The sequence below is a fragment of the Myotis nattereri genome (genome assembly GCF_964212035.1).
Source record: "Myotis nattereri genome assembly, chromosome: 5".
NCBI lineage: Eukaryota > Metazoa > Chordata > Mammalia > Chiroptera > Vespertilionidae > Myotis > Myotis nattereri.
Window position 1 is genome coordinate 46,245,301 of NC_138080.1, and position 20,744 is coordinate 46,266,044.

General features: G+C 38.1%; 1 protein-coding gene across 1 annotated transcript in view; it reads left to right on the forward strand.

The window, feature by feature from the left end:
* Window positions 1–1,116: 1,116 nt before the first annotated feature.
* The window catches only part of TMEM144 (transmembrane protein 144), a gene marked incomplete at both ends in the record, with an annotated part of 29,223 nt that continues 9,595 nt past the window's right edge, over window positions 1,117–20,744 (forward strand). Inside the window, 8 exons of the mRNA XM_081093043.1 lie at window positions 1,117–1,225; window positions 3,338–3,460; window positions 5,593–5,692; window positions 7,486–7,566; window positions 11,783–11,864; window positions 13,731–13,807; window positions 15,919–16,037; window positions 19,218–19,337. Coding sequence (XP_080949169.1) covers window positions 1,117–1,225; window positions 3,338–3,460; window positions 5,593–5,692; window positions 7,486–7,566; window positions 11,783–11,864; window positions 13,731–13,807; window positions 15,919–16,037; window positions 19,218–19,337 — 811 coding nt within the window. The remainder of the gene's footprint in view (window positions 1,226–3,337; window positions 3,461–5,592; window positions 5,693–7,485; window positions 7,567–11,782; window positions 11,865–13,730; window positions 13,808–15,918; window positions 16,038–19,217; window positions 19,338–20,744) is intronic.

The following is a 20,744-nucleotide window of genomic DNA, read 5'->3' on the forward strand; positions in this document are numbered from 1 at the left end:
AAATGCCTGATTCTTGGCTCTTTATGGCTTGAGGTCTTTTCTTCATAGGAGGACCAGAACTTTTTAATAAGCTTAGCAATGTTATCCAATTGAACTTATGCAATGAGGGAATGTTTTGTATCTACACTGTCCTATGTAGTAGTTACTGGCTATATGTGGCTACTGAGAATGTGGTTAGCATGACTGAGGAACTGAAATTTTTTAAACTTAATTTTAATTATTTTAAATGAAATTTAGTTATTCATATGTGACTAGTGGCTACCAGATTATACAGAGAACTGCCAGCTGCCTCACATTGTCCTGGACTGACTAATAATATTGTACAACACACCACTGCTAAACATATACTTGCGGATATTCCTGAAGAGTGACTCTTCAAGGACCTAAATCTTGAGATTTAGGAGATTCTTGAAGAGATCTTTAGAAGATTATTCTATCTGTTCAGTTTATTTTTTAAGCCATAAAGATATAAGGGTTTATGAACTATTTAAATTACTAGACACTGGGGGTACTACTGATGAAGAAAAGTGCATTTATCTGTAGCAGATCCTAAGTATGTAATAGTGATTCAACTTACGCATGCCTAGAAGCTGTGTCAGAAATATAACAGGCTTTTGCTTGTTAAGGCACTAGTAGTTCTGAAAGTCTTCAGACATGCTCTCTCATTTGCTTATCACAACAGCCAGTGGAAGTAAACAGAGTCCTAGTCTACAATTTGTTTATTATACCCACCTACCTACACAGAAGAATTTTTTATAATATAATAAAACTGTATCTATATCTTAGAAGAATTGAGGCTTTCAAGCTCTGAAGACAGTTGTTTTTTTTTAATTGTAGATTAGGGATCAAAAAGTTTTTTTATTTCAAAAAATGAATAAATGACCATGGAGTATGAACATAATATCTAATTTCATAATATCCTAACTCTATATCTGGAAGAAGGAATCTGCGCATACTTTTTAAAAAAAACTCGATAAATAGCATCTATTGATCAAAATTTGTTCACAGATTCACAGCTTCTTCATTGTTTAAATTCTATATCTTCTATTTCAGAAGCTCTTGAAAATTGCATCAAGTCTAAAGTGAACCAGCTCACTCTCAGGCAGAACTATAACCATGAGCAACAATGGAACAGACCTAACCCTTGGTTTCATCTCCTCTTCTGTAGCCATCCTTTTGTTTGGCTCAAACTATGTACCACTTAAGAAATATGATACTGGTGATGGTAACTATTTTCCTTCGTTGCTAACCTTAAATTATTTTTAAATACAAAGTTCTCTATTTGGGTCTTTTAAAAAATGATGGCTACAAAAATAAATTTTGTTTATGCTGGCACCAAATGAATAAAGCTTAAACTAAATCATTTAATAATGCCAAGCCAGTTATCTGAGAGTTAGTATAAGACAACCTTAAGGTTGTGTTTCATGGTAAAGCTAGGATGGATACTGTCAGGAAAGCTTTTTATCCATATCTGTTATGTTTACAAAAGAAGAAAGTCCATTCTATGAATAACACGGGTTTTGAAAACACAAATTTCCAAAGCAATTGAGCGAATAGAGAACAATTTGAGCATAACATGAATTTTGTGTTTGCTTATGTGCAATTTTGACTCTGACAAAACAAGGCGAACACAGAACACTGCATCTAGATGGGTAAAGATGCATAGTAATGCGCTCACATACACCCCTTAAACATCCACCTGCTCCCCCAGCACCACAACCATCCTCATCTAGTGTTAGAACATTCCATCCACCCACTTCACACTAACTTACAAGCTGTAACCCTTCCGATGTCCACTTCCATAAGCAAACTTCAGGTCTTTTTCAAGTTGAGCCACATTTATGGTAGCATTTATGAATTTCTTAACCACATACCCAGTGCAAAACTGTACTATCATTTTTATCAGGTTTCTATCTTTTTTTTTCTAATATGTTGATGAAGTTTTTGTGTTGTACCCTAGCCCCAATTTCCCCATTAGCTCTGAGATTCCTATTGCATGATTTTGCATAGTGCAGTGATTTTTAGGAATGTAATGTCACATTATAGTAGAACTGGCTATAATGTGAATTTTAGGGAAGAAGCAACAGTTGTTTTTATATACCTGCCTTTTATATGAAAGCCAGAAGGAGGAATTGGAGAAGTTATGGTGAACACCTGTTAGAAAGCAGATGCGTTAGCTCCCAGATTCTTTATGTCTTGTCACAACTTAGACCATAAAATTAAAAATCTTTCCCCTCCACAGCCGTTCTTTTCCTTTGGAGTTAAGACAGGAATGGAAACTACTAAAAGAGGAACAAAAACCACACTGAGGGATCGAGGACCTAGGTTTTAGGTATTTCACAACTGTATGATCCTTGGCAAGTTTCATCAGCTCTTTTGGTCTCAGTTTCTCATTTATAAAATGAAGAACTTGTAAAATGATGTTCCCTTTTATCTTTATGATCCTACTTTTTTTTTTTTTTTGACTGAGAGGTTAACGGCCATTTTTTTCTTTCCTCCACAGAAATAGGCAAAAATCTTCCAACGTTTAGAGTCAGAAGTGTTACATTGAGTTATCAGTGGCTTAGTATTTCTTCCGATGTTGACTCTTTCTTTATCCTTTTAATCTCGAAACCTTGATGCAGAAGCCTCAGAAAGGTACAGGTTTACCCGCATCACCATGCACTGTTCCAATAACTGGCAAATGGCAACCCAGAGCCTGGAAAAGAGAGTAGCCCTGACCTACAAGGCTAATGCTCAGGCTTGTGATGTCTGACTCATCACAGGCATTCAACTCTAAACGTACAAGGTCTACACGTGACCATAAATGACTTTATTTTAATCCCAAAGGTGACATAAATGATCCTCAGAGGTTTAAATCACTGCTGTCCTCTTCTGAAGTTCTTAAGGCCATGTTTTTGGTGATGGACAGCACTAGGAGTGGCATCTGAATAAAAATATAGAGACTCAGCCTTGCCAGTACTGTCAGGAAAGTATTGATCAAATTTGATCAAATCTGTGGTAGAAAAGATTTGATTTGTCTAATCAAAGGCTGTTAAGCAGAAATGCACTGCTGAGTAAGCTTTCGAGTCAAACAACCTAGGTTTAAATTCTAGTTCTACAAACTTCTAGCTGTTTGTACAAGTTGCTTCATTTCAGATTCGTTTTCTCTGTCTTTGAACTAGGGTTAATGATGATGGACAGTAATTGTAAGAATTACATTAAATGCGCAAAGTTCCTGGCAAATAGGCATTCAGTAAATTGTGGCCATTCCTATAATAATATCTCATTGGTATTCCTAAGCCTTAATTTACTCAAATCAGTTTGAACCACTGACACCAATTTCTTTTATTTCCAGGAATGTTTCTCCAGTGGGTGCTTTGTGCTGCTATATGGTTGGCTGCCTTGGTGGCCAATCTGGTATTACATTGCCCTAAGTTTTGGCCTTTTGCAATGGTGGGGGGCTGCATTTGGGCAACTGGTAAAGTATGATGTAATTTATCATTTAATACTTTAATCAATTTATACTATGCTCATAATTCTGGTTCATAGAAGGGAAGAGCACAAATAGTAATTATGAGTAATTCTTAGTCATAGATACTAGAAATTGACAATTTAATTTCTTTCATTCAGAAGCTCCATAAATCTTTTTGGTGCATTTCCTAACTCCTCTTTCTTAGTCCCTGATAGATAATTATAGCAAAGTTATTACCAATTGTTCTCTGTCTGTTCAAGTGTAACTCATATATGAGTTTACATGATCTCGCCTTTCTTTCTCTAGCATCTTTATCAGAAAATATTTATTAAATAGTAGTGTCTACTAATATCATTTTTAGGGCTTGTATTTTTAAAACATATATTTTTATTAATTTCAGAGAGGCAGGGAGAGGGAGAGAGAGATAGAAACACCAATGATGAGAATCACTGATCCGCTGCCTCCTGCATGCCCCCTACTGGGGATCCAACCTGCAAGGGCAACTGGGGCATGTGCCCTTGACCAGAATCGAACCTAGAATCCTTCAGTCCACGGGTGGACACTTTATCCACTGAGCCAAACTGGTGAGGGCAGGACTTGTCTTTTAAAGTAGCCAAGCACAGATACATAATTTCAAAAGCACTGGCAGGAAAAAAAACAAAAGCTTCGCTCTGTTGCCTTATCAATACCTGAAATTATATAACTAGAATTTATTCCTTTGTTTGGCCAATCAAGAATGTATAAGTACACTTCTGGAGAGCTTTCTTCTTTTTAGCTAAGAGAATTTCAAGTATCAAGCATCTTTAGAGGTAATTTTATTAAAAGCAAATAAATTTTAAAATGTTAAAAATTTATTGGGTACTCACTTAATTTGAATATCTGCAGAATAAGTGATTTAATGAAGTTTATGAGTTGGAGGACAAAAACGTTAACTTTTAAATTTCTACTAGAATTTAAATTATTATCCCTCACTTATACCTTAATGTGATTGTGTTTATCATATCTAATTGGGATAGGAGAACACAGAATGCATCCATTTATCCTGCAGAACTTGATAACCACCCCATAGTATTTATATTCACCCAGTAGGTTCCACTGGGAGTCAATAGGAGAATGGTCTAATTTTAGATATTTGCAGATGTGGATGCTATAGGTCCTAGTAACTGATTTGATATGGACAAAACAGAAGAGACTATGGTGATGTCGGGATTTTATCACAGGTGATTAGGAAGGTGGTGGTACCAATGACAAGGATGAGGATAATAAGGGGAAAAACATATTTGAAATGGAAAATTATGAGTTCAGCTTGGGACTGCCTGAGTTTGAAGTCCCTGATGTTTCCTCAGTGGGGAACATCTGGTTGGAGATCTCTTATTGCCAGTTTGAAGCATAAAACTGTAGAGAAGGTCCAGGCTAGACCTATATAGCTGGGAGTAGGTCTCTCCAGTTGATAGCTGAAATCATGACATTAGCCAAGTACCCAAAGGAGAATATAGCAATAGGGGGAAATGTATTTTAGGGGAAGTGTTTATCAGGTACCTAAATCTTGAGAGAATGCACTAAAGAGAAGAACAGGAGGGAATCAGGAAATGAGAGCATCTTAGAAGTCAAGAGAGGAAAGCTTTCAAGAAAATATTGCTAGAGCTGATGGGCTAAGAACTATGTAAAATGATCATGGATTTGGCCCTAAGTGATCCTCAAGAGGACAAAGCAATGAATGAAACAAGATAGTGAGGATGGAAGAGCAAAGCCTAGGGTCATAGAGGGCCAACAACTTCTATCAGTGGTTGGCTCTGGTTCGAGTCTAAGAGGATGGTCACGACTAATCTAATTGTTGATAGTTATTGCAAAACTTCAGAACAGAGACCTAAGTTAAGGTTGAAGAGTGTTAGTGTAGTTAGACAAGGACCTATTCAATATTTTTGTATGATTTTGCTCTAAGCCTCATTCTTTTAGCAATCATAATCATGGGTTTAAATGCAAAAAAATATGTGGTTATTTTATTTTTAAAAATGAGGAATTGTGCTTCACTAAATTTATCCAAATCCCATAAATTTCCATTGAAGTTAAAATAAAAATTCCATTTATAAATGTATTTTCTGTATTGAAAAATAATACCTTTCTTCTGTGTGTTACAGGGAACATTGCTGTTGTCCCAGTGATGAAAACCATTGGTTTAGGTCTTGGACTCTTAATCTGGGGATCATTTAATGCCTTGACTGGTTGGACAAGCTCAAGGTAACACAAAGCTAACTGTTTCAACTAAGATTCTCTGAGTTCATACTCTATGGAAGGCTAGTGTTAGTGATTAGTCTAGCGAGGAAAACATATGATTCTTATCATTTTAGAGATTATAGCCAAGATATATGCATAAAATATGCTTCCTTTAATTATTATTTACCCAAAGTTCTAACGAAGTGATCTAGATATTTGATCAGGATATAGTAAAAAATTATCTCTAGGGGGGGAAAAACACTAGTGAGAGAGAAAGGGAACTGATGTTTATCTTCCCCTTTCTATTGTGTGACAGTTTGTTAGACATGTTGTATGTATGCATCATTCTTGGCTCATTTTCACAAATATATGAGGTAAGCACTATCTTATAAGAGAACTGATACACAAAGAAGTTGAGTAACTTGCTGAAGGTCACGGAGCTAATAAGCCAGATTCAGCCCAGGTCGTCTAGTTCTAAAGCATATATATTCTTCCCTCTAGAGTCTGGGCCAGGGACAACAGACTAGGGCCCAGCTTCCCGGACATTTTTGTAAAGAAGGTGTTATTGGAACACAGCCAAACTGATCTATTTAAGTGTTGTCTGTGGCTGCTGTTAGACTACAATGACAGAGTTGAGTAGTTGCAAGGTGCCATCTGGCCCACAAAGCCTAAAATATTAACTCTCTGCTTCTTTAAAGAAGAGTTTGCCAAGCCCAGTTCTAGAGCTGGGCTGTTCAATATAGTTGCCACAGGCCACATGTGACCATTTATATTTAAAGTTACAACAGTATGGTGGTTACCGGGAGGAGGTTGGGAAGTAGTCCAGGATACAGAGGGTCAAATATTTGGTGACAGAAGAAGATTTGACTTTGGGTGGTAAACACAATGCAATACACATAGATGATGTATCTTAGAACTGCACATAATTCGATTTAAAAAAAACCCACAAATAATAAATAATAAAAAGCTAAAACTATAAAGTTAAATTAATTAAAATTGGGAAAAATTAAACATTCCGTTCCTTAGTTGAACTAACCACATTGCAAATGCTCAATAGCCCTATTTTCCTAGAAGCTCCCCACTTGTACAGTGCAGCTGTAGAACAGGCCCCTGATCACAGAAAGTGCTAGTGGGCTGCATTGCACTGCTCTTGGTCAGCATTGAGATTCACATTCAAGTAGAGTTTGGGAAAATGAATAAAACGGAGGCTATTACTCTGACCTTACTTTTTCATCTGGTCTTCCCACTTAAGCACTACAACACCTTCAACAATAACAAAACCACTCACCTCCCATACCTTCTTTTCTGTCCTTTCCCCATTTCCTACCCTGCTTTTCACATGTACTATTATCTCTTTTCTTCTTGCCTCCTTCTCTCATCCTGCTAGATGTTTCACAGTGATTGTTGGTAATGACCACTACAACGTCAAGGCATGAAAATAAAAAGAACTTGCAGCTATTTATGAGTCTGTTTCAAATGTTATGCAAAATTGCCACCAACCAATTAGCATTCAATTACCTGCTCAATTCATTTTTTGTTTTTCTTCTTCCTTAAATCTTAGTATGAAAGGGACATTCACAAATACTTTTTACATATATTAACTCATTTTATCTTCATAAGAAACCTATAAGGTGGATATAATTGCCTTCATTTAAAGATGGGAAATTGAGGCACAGTGAAGATAAGTTATCCAAGTCCCATTAAGTGAGGAACCTATGATTGGAGTCCAGGAATCTGTCCCTGAGTCCATGCCCTTAATCACTATGATGAACACTTTTTAACAGCATTCAGGTTGATGTGACTTTTTCAATTTCCAGGTTTGGCTGGTTTGGAATGGACGCAGAAGAAGTCGCAAAGCCACTGCTAAATTACTTGGGCGCTGGACTATCAGTGGTCAGGTACACAGCTATTTCTAATGATTTATCTCTTCTTTTAAACATTTAGAGTACTTGTTAAAGATCCTGGCTTGTTGACATTTTTTAAACCCTCATTTTTTCATACATTGCCCTGCTTTCCCTCAGATTCTTCATTTACACAGACAGACTTGGCTTGAGAGGACAAACAAATGCCAGCTCTGAGGCCAGGGGGCCAAGCCCTAGCTCTCAAAAGCCTTGAGACCCTGAGGAAGTCACTTAGCTTCTTTCAAGCTCACTCTCATTATCTGTAATATTTAAAAAATCATAATACTTTGGTTCAAAATTAGAATTAAGTAACACATTCAAGTTGTTTGCAAACTAACTAATGCCATGTAAGTAAATGTTATGCTGGCTTCCTGAGGCCCCCAGAATAACCACTGATTCTCTCTTATTATTACTCACTTACTCTGTGCCACCCAGTTTCTACTTCCCTGTCACTTCACTCAACTCTTCTTAACTCTTGCATAGGTAACCAGCTCTATCACCTATGCATACATACACCCATTGAAACACTTTTAGATGCATCTGTGCCTAGTTGTACATTCTATATGAATGAGGATGAAAATGACTTAGAATCTCTAAATGGCCGTGTCCAGTCAATAGAACTCTAACAGAAATTAGGTCACCTTACATGCAGTCCCCTTTCATTTATATTCCCGGTCAGTGCTTCACATAATGGATAGCCCCGCCTGGGAAGATTTTAGTGCTTTATTTATTCTTCAGGGAAAGGATGCTATATTTCCCTTCCTCCTGCAATGATAGCTTTTCCCCAGCCACACTCCAGAAACAATCTCTTTGTCATTGAAATGTTGCCTTAGAGAGTGGTTCCAGGCCAATTGGAGGAGAAATAACATAGATTCTTCTAAAATAGCGGATTCCTGACATTTTTGGTTGGAGGCAATTTTATGAATTCTGCATAATTCATAGAGCTTTGAATAGCTCTCTCAAAAACAGTTTCTTTGCACCCGAAAATTGTAATGTTAGCATGCTTTCGTTTTAATGGTAAATAAGGCCATTTATCCAGTCCATCAGGCGTTCTTTTTCTCCATAGTTCCTCTTTCTGCAGAAAGTGCACATTCTCTAAAATTACGAATTATTCATGTTCTACCACCTCTACCTGTGTGACATTGGAAAAATCACTTAGTTTCTCCAAAGCTTAGGTTTCTTCCTCTGGGGATAAATTTGTGATAATAATTGCACCAGCCTTGTAATATATCTTGAGAATTAAATGAAATAAAAAATATTAAGTGGTTTGTATGGTACTAGACACGTTGCTCTATGTATTGGGTAATTTTTATCATAATAGTCATTTTTATTAACAACTTTCATGTTTATTTGCTGTTTCCCCTTTGGATATGTGTAGTCCAATTCTATGGTCAGCTAATCAGTGCACCCGGGGACTCATGTAGCTTGGTTTGAAGCTTGTCTGAGGCAGGGAAATGCGATGAGCTTTTTCTGTGGTGCTTCCTTCTGTGCTTCTTTACTGACAGGAATTTCTGGGACCTTTCATTTCATTATTTTAACTTAGTTAAATCAGTTTGAAGGGCATTCATTGAATAAGCTTGGAGTTTCATGGTCAGTATAAAAAAACTTGGAATAAGGTTACATTGGTTTAGGATTTTGCTTTTCTTTTTTTAAATTGAAATTATTGCTTCTCTTCTCCACACAATCCAGTTTTTAAAGGATTGGGTAGGTCATTTTTAGCTTTACATTTGTCCTATATCATATCTAAGGTAAAAGTATCTGTCACAACCTTTGCGGCAGGGTTCAGGATCTGAAGGAGGGACCAACGCACGAATGAAAATGCTATACAAGAAATATGAATTTAGAAGGCATGGGGGCCAGGTGGAGACCTCTTTCTTGAAGAGATACCCCCGAGACTGGGTCCCCTCTACTTTTTATTCAGTTTTAGATACATGTTTTGCCCTCTAGCGATGCATACAGGCATATCAAAGGTAAAGTTTGGTAAACAGTAAAAGGATTATCAGGTTAAGGAATTGCCTTGAGCCACCACTAACTCAACAATCAATGCTTAGCATCAGCCCTGCTAACGCCCAAGGTCCATCAGCCTTCTGTGTTCCTTGGTGCACTGACAATATTGACAAGCAGTGACTTCCTGCAAGTATCAGTCAGTCTTTACAACCAGTAGTGCTGTTTAAGATATTTTAAACAGCAGAGGATTTAACACAGGGGATTGTTTACAAAGTGTTATAAGGCCCAATGGAGCCGGAGGAGGAAGGTGGTACCATCATACACCCAGAGCACACATCTGGCCAGTACTGCTGGACAGCTGCCTCTGCCCTGAGCGACCTACCGCTGCTACTGAAATTTCTGGAGCCATCACCAAAACCAAATGGTGTCTCCCACCTTTTAATCTTGTGCATGTGACTTCCATTGGCAAATCCTCGCTGTCAATATGGTTTGAGAAAATGTAGATTTCAGTCTTCTAAGCCTCATATTTAGGAGAGAATCTATAAGGGTGGGAGTAGAGCTGACACCAAGAAACAGTGTCCAGCACACCCTCTTAAACAGGGGTCCTCAAACTATGGCCTGCGGGCCACATGCAAATACAAATATTGTATTTGTTCCCATTTTGTTTTTTTACTTCAAAATAAGATATATGCAGTGTGCATAGGAATTTGTTCATAGTTTTTTTTTTAAACTATAGTCCGGCCCTCCAACGGTCTGAGGGACAGTGAACTGGCCCCCTGTTTAAAAAGTTTGAGGACTCCTGCTCTTAAACATGTCTTAATGAAGATTCAGGAGTCAGAGCTCATACAAAAGCAGATTTTCTTTTCAATTAAAATTAATGCTCTGGATTTCCCCGGGGTCTATTCTGTATTCTTTTCTCTTCTCACTTAATTGGTCTTCTCATGAGAGTTGTGTTGTGAGGAAACCCAAATCTTTGTTTTTAGCCATTACCTTTTCAGGGCCACAGTCCTTACATCTATCTATAGACCAGGATAGACATCTCTACATAGCTGCCTCCCAGGCTTCTCCTACTCAATTTGAAGTAAAATAAATTGTGCATGAAGACTCTGCTAATTCAGCACTCTACAAACACTAGACGTTTAGTTCCTTTCTCTTTGCCTTCAGCATTTTCCAATCAGAATTACTTTTCTCATTTTACCCTTCCCTGCAACCTGGTTCCTCTTCCTGAATTCCCTCTTTTCATAAAAGGTATTAGCCATAATGTTTCAAAATCAAAACCTGTCACCTTAATTTTTTTTTTTATTTCATGCACCACCCTTTATCTAATGTTATAAACGTCTGAATATTTCACAGGTTTTCCATTACTTTGGGTCCTTACTACCTACCCATCTATATACCTCACATTTCATTTCCCTAGTTCCATTCTTTCCTTTGGCCAGTTTGACTTGCTTGTATGTGCTATCAAATCTGGTCATCACTCTTCTATTTAAGAACCTCTTCAGTCTCCCCATTGGATTCAGAATAAATTTGACTCCTTAATCTGGCACATCCTCCACAGTGTTAGCTTCAACCCTTCTCCCTGGTGCGTCTTTCTCCCTGCATAGTTGTCCCTCAGGATCATGGGGCATTGGTTTCAGGACCCCCTGCCGATATCAAAATCACAAATACTCAAGTCCCTTATATAACACAACCCTCCCATATACTTCAAATAGTTTCTAGATGACACGTAATACCTAATTCAATGTAAATGCTAGGTAAACTGTTCTTATACTTTATTGTTTAGATCAGGAGTGGGCACACCTGTGGCTTTGGTAGATGGCCTCACTCTCCTCCATGAGAGTTGCACAGTTCTGCACTCCCAATCAGGGTTACCTGTTTCCAACTGAGGTGCTATTAACATTTGGGGGGAGGGGGTCAATCTGATAGTAAAAAAAAATATCATTTCAAGGTATTTTTTATTTGTATTATTTTACCATGTAATCCCAGGGTTAAGCAGGAATGAAAACAAAGATGGAGCCATGAACTGAAACAAGAAAATCAAGAGAAAGACCTGATTTAGGGGGAAAGCCTATGAGTTTAGCTTTTAACCTGTTAACAGTTAAGTACCATGAGAGACGCCAAAGAGAATGGCAGTCCTGGAGAAATGGCAGGACCGCTGAAGGGGCAGTTTGGAAGTGATCATCATGCCATTAGAATTTTATTTAAGCTGTGTTTTACTTGAACCAGGGTTCAAGACAAATATCACTAAAATTTATTTTCTTTACAGTACTTTCATATGTTTCTTCATCAAAAGTGAAATACCAAAGAACACGTGTTCTATGGATACCACACCATTAATGACAGAGCATGTAAGTCTAGCCTGAGAGATGACTTTATTTGAAACATAAAATTAAGATAAAAGGAAAATGCATTGATTCGAAACAAAGATGAGAAGGTGGTGTTTTTCATGTTTTGTTTTGTTTTTCCACTCAGGGCTATCTAAGATATCTTATTTATTACAATATTTCCCCAGGAAAGCTTCTCAGCAAACACATGAGCCTATTTATTTTTGTTAACAGTAGATTGCTACTAGAAGATGTATATATACTACACAAGCCCACATTTTGGGATGATTTAAGGATTTCTACAATAGGAGAACCCTGAGTGTTGTAGAGAAATATGACAGTTACTTTAGAAAGAAAGAGGAAGGAGGTTTTAAAGTAGCTCAGGGAGGCCAGGGTGCATAGGTCAGAGGAAGCCAATGAAAGTGTAGGTCGAGGCATTCAAAAGTAGTAATTGGACTTTATTTTCATCCTATTTCTCTTTTCTGCCATATCTTATTCCACACAAAGGCAAAGACAGGAAGTATGCAAGGAGTGACTGTTTGACTTTGATGAACCTAAATTAACCTGGAATAGCAAATCTAGATTAAATAGGAGTAACCTTTAGAAGAGTCCTGACACAGCAGAAGTGCCAGGACTACTTATGCAAAAGTGATTTCCGGGTAACCCCTCATTGCTGTGAGCCCCGCCTCTAGTCCTTCCTATCCCAAGATTCTCTTCTACAGGCAGTGCCTGGTGCACAATCAGTGCCCCCTGGCTGCCTCTGAGTCTGCCGTTTCACACCTGCACTGAGTGCCTCCCTGGAAGGTGCTGCCTCTGCTCCTTACTTCAGAATCAGTCCTATCTTCTCTCTTTCTTCTTCTCTTATCAAAACTCTTACCAGCTAAGGTGACTGAAACCTCAGTTAAACTGACACTAAAGTTAAATAAAATTAGCTTAAGTGTAAGAGAAAAGAGATGTATTAATCCAGAAGCCTCTCTAATCAGGGAAATGTTTTCAGGAGAATGGAGGAGCTGGGGGGTGAGAGAAGGTGTCTGGTATTCCTTGCCCACTTTAGGGATTCAGATATGTCTCCTAACCAAACACCCTTCCAGCAAAGGAACAAAAAACATAAATGCAACTTGGTAATAGATACATAGTAGGCGAGATTTTTCTAGGCAAAATGGAAGGATACAAGTAAAGCAAGTTTAAAGGTTCAAGCATAAGCAGCATAATCGGTTAGTGTGCAAGCACACACCGTGAGCTCCTCAGTTATGGCCATAGGAAAATGTGACCGAGCACATGGGAAAGAATGCAAATCTAGTTTCTTATCTCTTACAAAAGCAGGAGTATGACATCAAGAAACTTCAGCTAAGAGGCAGGGATGATTACAATAGTAGAAATTCTATGAATTTGCTCATCATTTTTTTCTGACTTAGAATATTAGCCTAATTTTGAAACATGGCTAGAAATGTCTTATCAACTAATTTCAGTATTGAAATTTTTTGAATAAAATGCCTATTGATCTAAGGCAGTCCATAGTCGAAGGATCTTTGAGTTTTCCTTGGTTTTAATTTAACAGATTACCAAAATATGCAAATGAAACAAGCAATAATCACTTTTGTTAATTTTGATAGGTGTCTCAAAATTGACCTATGTTAAAACTGTAAAAAAAAAAAAAAAATTTACACAGACAACTTACCAATTACCCACCCACCAGTTCCTAATTAAAAGAGGATTAGAGTCAGAAACATTTGAGTCTAGGAATATCCACAGACTCAGAACACATCGTATAAAATGTTCATATTTTAAAGTATGTTTGAGTAGAGGAAAACACTGAAAATCTTTTTGTCGCCAATGTGATTATCAAGTGACTGCGGTTCTTGTTTTGGTTTGTGCCTATGCTTTCCACAGGTGACCAACAAAGCTCAAGACCCCTGCCCTGGCTCCTCCTGGGTGGATAAACTTTCTCCAGTGCAGTCCCGGATGGTGTAAGAAGAGGGTCTCGTATTCTGTTTTCTATTTGATTAAAGCAAAGATGGCCAGAGTGAAGTGGTAGTAGTGGTCTGAGTTCAGGAAGAAAATGGCAACACGAGCTCTGACTGTTTTAGCTCCATGATGGAGAGACTCTCTTGTTCCCTGCTGAATTTTTAGATGCAGGGGGCCTTTGTCTCAGTGCTTCAAGGAATTCCGAAGCCGCTGCAGTATCCTTTGCCAAAAAGTAGCTGATAAAAAGCAATCTCGTTTTGCAAGACCTTTGTGCCGAAAGTAAAAGAGGTCGTACAGGCCACAGCATGCGAACAGCAATCTCAGTTGAATTAGGCAACTCACGTCCCTTGTACTGCCTTGCTCAGGACGTGCACCTTCCACGGGAAATCTCTCTACTGTTGTTAGGTTTGTAATGCCAAGATATTCCTTGTCAGATATAGGAGAATATTTGTTTCTGTATAGGCCCTACCGTCCTTCCCCAAATGACTTCATAAGAACTAAAAGACTTAGGCTCAGCGTCAGCCCCTATATTTTAGGGTTTTGGGGGCTGACAGAGATTTATGAAGCTCTGTAATAGTATACTTGCTTGCATTTTACAACTGATGGCTGTTTTGGACTGTATGTGGTGACATCTTCTTTTGCCTCAAGAATAGAAAGCATTTCTTCTGTGAGCATATACAATATCCTCTCAATGAGAAAGAGGTAGTGTCTGGTGCATAGAAAATGCTCAGTAAACATTTGAATAAATAGAACAAACGAAAGCCATACACAAGCTTTGGAAGAATTGAATACGTTGCTCTTTTTTTTTTTTTTTCCAGAATAACACAGATCTCTCAAACAAAATATTTTTTTTCACAAAGCATCTCCTTGATTAAGGAAATGTTTGTTCAGAAAAATATGTTTATTGGTCTCACAGTTAGCCAGACCTGGTCTATTAGCCTTACCTGTGTTGGGGACATGCCTCCAGGACTGTGAGGTCCAGGCTTCACCATGACATAGGATTTCTAATGTGAATAGAGCTCATTGCTGAGTTGGCCCTCTGAGCTTCAACAATTTTATATTCCTTAAAGCTCTATTAAAATAGACTTCAAGAATTTCTTTTTAAGTTTGGAAAGGATGGTTTTTGCCTAAAACTCTTTCCTGTTTCATGCCATTGTCCTTTTGTATGAAGTCAAAGGGATTCTTCAAAAATACTAGTCATCTACCCCCCAAATCATTGGAAACACTTGCTTCATGTAGATAGCAAGTCTGAGGAGCCAACATAACTCCAGGACTTAAAAAGAAACATTTCCTTCTTACAAAAAGCAATAGTTTTACATTGACTATCTAGATTGTTCTATTAAATTAGCACTTCCTCTTGACCGTGCCACCGTCAATAAGACACAGGCAAATTGGTGGATCTTCACAGTTGTTTTGAACAAACCTGGATTTAGTACTTAGTATGCCCTAGCCCAGGGGTGGGCAAACTTTTTGACTCGAGGGCCACAATGGGTTCTTAAACTGGACCAGAGGGCCGGAACAAAAGCATGGATGGAGTGTTTGTGTGAACTAATATAAATTCAAAGTAAACATCATTACATAAAAGGGTACGGTCTTTTTTTTTTTTTTTAGTTTTATTCATTTCAAACGGGCCAGATCCAGCTTGCGGGCCGTAGTTTGCCCACGGCTGCCTAGCCCCTGTGCTGGATATTATACAGTGGTTTTTTGTGTGTGTGTTTTTTAAAGCAGAGGGCGTAGTGTCAGTCCACAAATACTTCATAATTTAATTTGAGAGCCAAGTTTATTTATGGAGACTGTATAATATGATAGCAATCTTCTCAACTATGTAATGACAATTTATAATGATAATCCAAATATTATTTCTGTAAATCATGCATTTCCAGAATTAGACAGTGGAAGACCTCAGCTGCACTCTTAGTCCTGATGGTATTCGGACCCTGCAGGGTACTTCCTTGACTTCCTCACAGTCATAGAGCTTGAGATAGATGGGCGATTTCTGCATAATTGCTTGTGATTTGCATTTTGAAGCATGCTTTAATTATGATTCCATTTGTGTGTTTGACAGAAATATTGCTTTCGACCAAGATTAATAGCAATTGTTTGTTTTTTTAAGGGGCTGCAGTCTTGCAGTGATATCTGGAATACTCTATGGATCCACATTTGTGCCAATCATTTATATCAAGGACCACAGCAAAAGAAATGACAGTATATATGCAGGGGCAAGCCAGTATGGTAAGAGTAAAAAGTTATTTTACTTTATCAATAAACTTAATACCTGATTTTCTACTTAAGAAAGGTAAAGGGATTAAGCAAAACAACGACAAAAAACCACAAAACTCATAAACACAGACAACAGTATGGTGCTTACCAGAGGGAAAGGGGGTGGGGGGAGGCGGTGTGGAGAAGTAGAACAGGGTAAAGAGGAATAAATGGTGATGGAAGGAGGCTTGACTTGAGGTGGTGAACACACAATACAGTATTGATATGATGTATTATTCAACTGTACACCTGAAACCTATATAATTTTATTAAGCAGTGTTACCCCAATAAATTTAATTAAAAAAAGAATGTGATCATAGTAAATACTGGTACATACATTTGATCTTACTTTGTCATTGCAAGTGGTGAATTAGGTACTAAAGATTAAAAGTAATAAAAGACTCTTTGAGTATTTTCATGTGATCTCTAAAATAAAAATATAATCAACTTTACTCTAGTCAGCATTCAATTCCTTGGATCTTAACACATGGTTTCCAGCTTTACACTAAGCTTTGGAGATTATTTTCTGTTAGGTGATCTGTGAGAAAATATGTGTTCTCTTTAAAAAAACACAAACACACACACACACAAAAAAAAACAACCCTAAAATCCAGTACAAAGTACTTTAAAATCAAGTAATGATCTAAGTATAAGCTTCCTAAAGGTCATGGTAGAGCCTATTTAATCAGAGGATATTACTTTCTAAGCACAGAGTGGTACATTGAAAGGCCCAACATAATGCTCCCTAATAATCTGCTTGTAGTGATCGAATTAATTTCTTTTATATATATATATATATATATATATATATATATATATATATATATTATTGATTTTTTACAGAGAGGAAGGGAGAGAGATAGAGAGCCAGAAACATCGGTGAGAGAGAAACATCGATCAGCTGCCTCCTGCACATCCCCTACGGGGGATGTGCCCGCAGCCCAGGTACATGCCCTTGACCGGAATCGAACCTGGGACCTTTCAGTCCGCAAGCCGATGCTCTATCCACTGAGCCAAACCGGTTTCGGCCGAATTAATTTCTTAGGCATAAATTTAACACTGCGTGCAATAGCCTTGCGGAGGCTCAAAAGGAGATGAAAAGGTGTTGGAACATGGCTTACACACACAAAGTGATAAAAGAATGAGATCATGGTTGATAAAATTCTAAATGAGATGGTACAGAAAATTAATATGATTGATGTTCAAATAAGGGAGAAGTTTGGAGGGCCAAGGTCATGGGGGAAACACTGATGGAAAGGCTAGGATTTTAACTTTAGATGAGCAGATAGACTTTGAATAGGTACCATAGTTGCTTTGTCCCTTTTTATACTCAGCCCCATGAAGAGTATTCAAACCTTTAACTTCTCCCTTTTCTTTTAGGTTTTATACAAAAACTTCTCATATTTTTACTCTTTTCATTTTTGAAGGATAAAAACTATTAAAGATAGAATAACACATGGGATAAATTAAGAGAGAAAGAAAAACAAGAGTGAAAAAATCAAACGGGACCAGAAATCAGTCTAAAAACTGTACTACACTTGTACGCGTGAGAGAAATGAACCACAAGTCTGGCTCTAAGATTTCTTATAGCCACAGTGGAAATCAGATCAGTCCCACGATTTAGCGAACACTAGATATAAAACAACTAATTGCTCAGGAGTGCAGTTGTCCTTGGTACTGGGACATAATAAACAATGTCCTTGGCAATTTCTTTTCACAAATAGTGCAGTCAGTTCTCAGGGATCTTTCTTATGACAACTCAAATACTAGTATAGCCTGAAAGCAACACAGCTTATTAAAAAATAATTCTAGGGGGTGGGCATAATTTTTATTTCACTTACTTAACAAACACGTAAGTAGTGCATGCTCTGCTAGGCACTGTTCTAAGCTCATTACAATAATAACTCATTTGTAGCAATGTTATTGGTTGAATTCCACTATGACAACATTACTGGTTGAACACTGTTATTCTTTTTTTAAAATATATTTTTATTGATTTTAGAGAGGAAGGGAGAGGGAGAGAGACAGAAACATCAATGATGAAAGAGAATCATTGATTGGCTGCCTCCTGCACAACCCACACTGGGGATCAAGCCCACAACCCCGGGCATGTGCCCTTGACCCGAATCAAACCTGGGTCCCTTCAGTCCCCAGGACGATGTTCTAGCCACTGAGCCAAACCAGCTAGGGCCTGTTAATTATTCTTGTTTTATAATTGAAAAATTAAGACAGAAAGAGATTCGGTAATTTACTCAAGTCTCAAAGTTAGCAAGTAGTGGATTGAGGATTACCACCCAGCCGGCCTGTGCTTTTCATTGTTATGATATGCTGCCATTTGCGGTAGTGCATAGATGGGTGGGTGTGGTGCTCTTATGTGATCCAGAAGTAGCACTTAATATTTTTGAAGAATAGACAAACTCTTTGATCTTTAAACTTTCCTCCCTTAATATGACCATTTATCTTAAGTCAGAATTTTAGTTGAGAGAACCATTGAGTCCAATGTGGCCTTCCCAGCCGGGACCTGTAAGACACTCATCTTTATGGTCAAAGTACCATTCTCTTAAACAGTCAGTGGAGTTGGGGTTTCTCAGACCATCATGTGTTAAATCCCTTGTGTAATTAGGTTTATAATAATCAAATGAATAAAACTCTCTTTGGGGTAACTTCCTAATATTCTTCTATATAGATGTCATCTGCAACAGCGATACTGGTCTCCAGATTGATCACTAGACCATATGAAATTAGCAGTCCCCCCCCCCCCAAATTTTTACACACACCCCTCCCACTACAGCCTACTGGAAATTTGCTACAATTGCTGCAGCCATTAGAGAAATTAGGTCTGAATACTATTCTTAAAAAGGAGATATTAACATTGTATTCACATGGTGTTTCTTATTTAGCTTTCCAAAGATGATCATAAAAGCGAGCCTTTTAGATTTGATTATAGTAATTAATTTACTACTTACTATTTTCTGGTTTTAAATATGTTAATTATAACTCTATATAAAGGGCATGCAGAAAACTAGGGTGATAAAATATAATTAATGGCGCCTTTATGTTTAAGATTCATTTTGGTGAGTTTGTTTTGTTTTAGAACTCTACGATTGATGTGACTGAAATGATACACTTGAGAGCTTTATAATCTATTTTCAGATTTAGACTATGTTTTTGCACACGCCAGTGGCATCTTTCTTACGAGTACCATCTACTTTCTGGCTTACTGTATAGCCATGAAAAATAATCCTAAACTATATCCTGAAGCAGTCTTGCCAGGTAAGAATATTTACTACAGAAAATCTTCTCACTCTGTAAAAATGTCATTCTTTACTCATCTATATATATAAAAGCCTAAGTGACCAGCCGACCGGCCGGTAGCTATGATATGCACTGACCACCAGGGGGCAGATGCTCAATGCAGGAGCAGAAACCACAGTCATGGAAACAGAACAGACTGATAAATCTCAGAAGAAAGAGGGGAGGGGGAGGGCGGGAAGAGATTAACCAAAGATCTTATATGCATACTAGAGGCCTGATGCATGGATTTGTGCACCGGTGGGGTCCCTTGGCCTGGCCTGTGCCCTCTCACAATCTGAGACCCCTTGGGGGATATCGGAGAGCCAGTTTCAGCCTGATCCCTGCAGGCCAGGCCGAGGGACCCCACCGGTGCATGAATCCGTGCACCAGGCCTCTAGTTTAACATAAATAATCATCTTATGGAAATCAAGACATTCTGTGTGTGTATGTGTGTGTTTTCATTCGCTTATTGCTTTAGCCCAGTTCACCACCAAATATGAAGGATTTATAAGCCATGAAACTGAATGTAAAATGCTAGTCATTATTATAGAACTTAAAATTTGAACAATGAATCTAAGTTCATTTCCTATGTCAAAACATCTTGACCATCAGACTTTATTATTTCTTCTTTACTATCTAAGGATTCCCATTAAAAGTCAGAGTCCTATGACTTCGATTTTTAAAAGTATCAATGAATAGGAATCTGCAGTTACTTGGGAAAGCAAACATTTTTTCCCAAAAAGTAAGGAGAAGTTGTTTGAGAGCTCAGAAAGAGTGTTAAATGCACATGCTTTTGGACTTAATCCATTAGGCATTGATGATAAAAAATATACATATAATTTCTCACTTATGATTTTTCTACAGTCAATTTGGATTAAAGGTCCACAAGTAAAATTTTTATAGAACAAAATAAAAGCGTATGTCAGAGACTCATTTTTTTTTTTGAGTGCCTGATTGATTTAAGCCAAAGTGTGCCACTATACCACTAGACCACTATAGAAAACTAGAGGCCTCGTGCACGAAATTTGTCCACTTGAGGGGGGGTGTGTCCCTCAGCCCAGCCTGCACCCTCTCATAGTTTAGGAGCCCTCAGGGGATATCTGGCCTAAGCTAGCAGTTGTACATCCTTAGCACCATCACAGGGGCAGGAGAGGCTCCCGCCACCACCACTGCACTCGCCAGTGTGAGCCTGGCTTCTGGCGGAGCAGCACTCCCCTGTGGAAGCACACTGACCACCAGGGGGCAGCTTTCTGCATGAGCATTGGCCCCCTGGTGGTCAGTGCACATCATAGAGAACAGTTGAGCTGCCTTAACATATCATTAGCATATTACACTTTGATTGGTTGAACAGACAACTGGACGACCGGACACTTAGCATATTAGGCT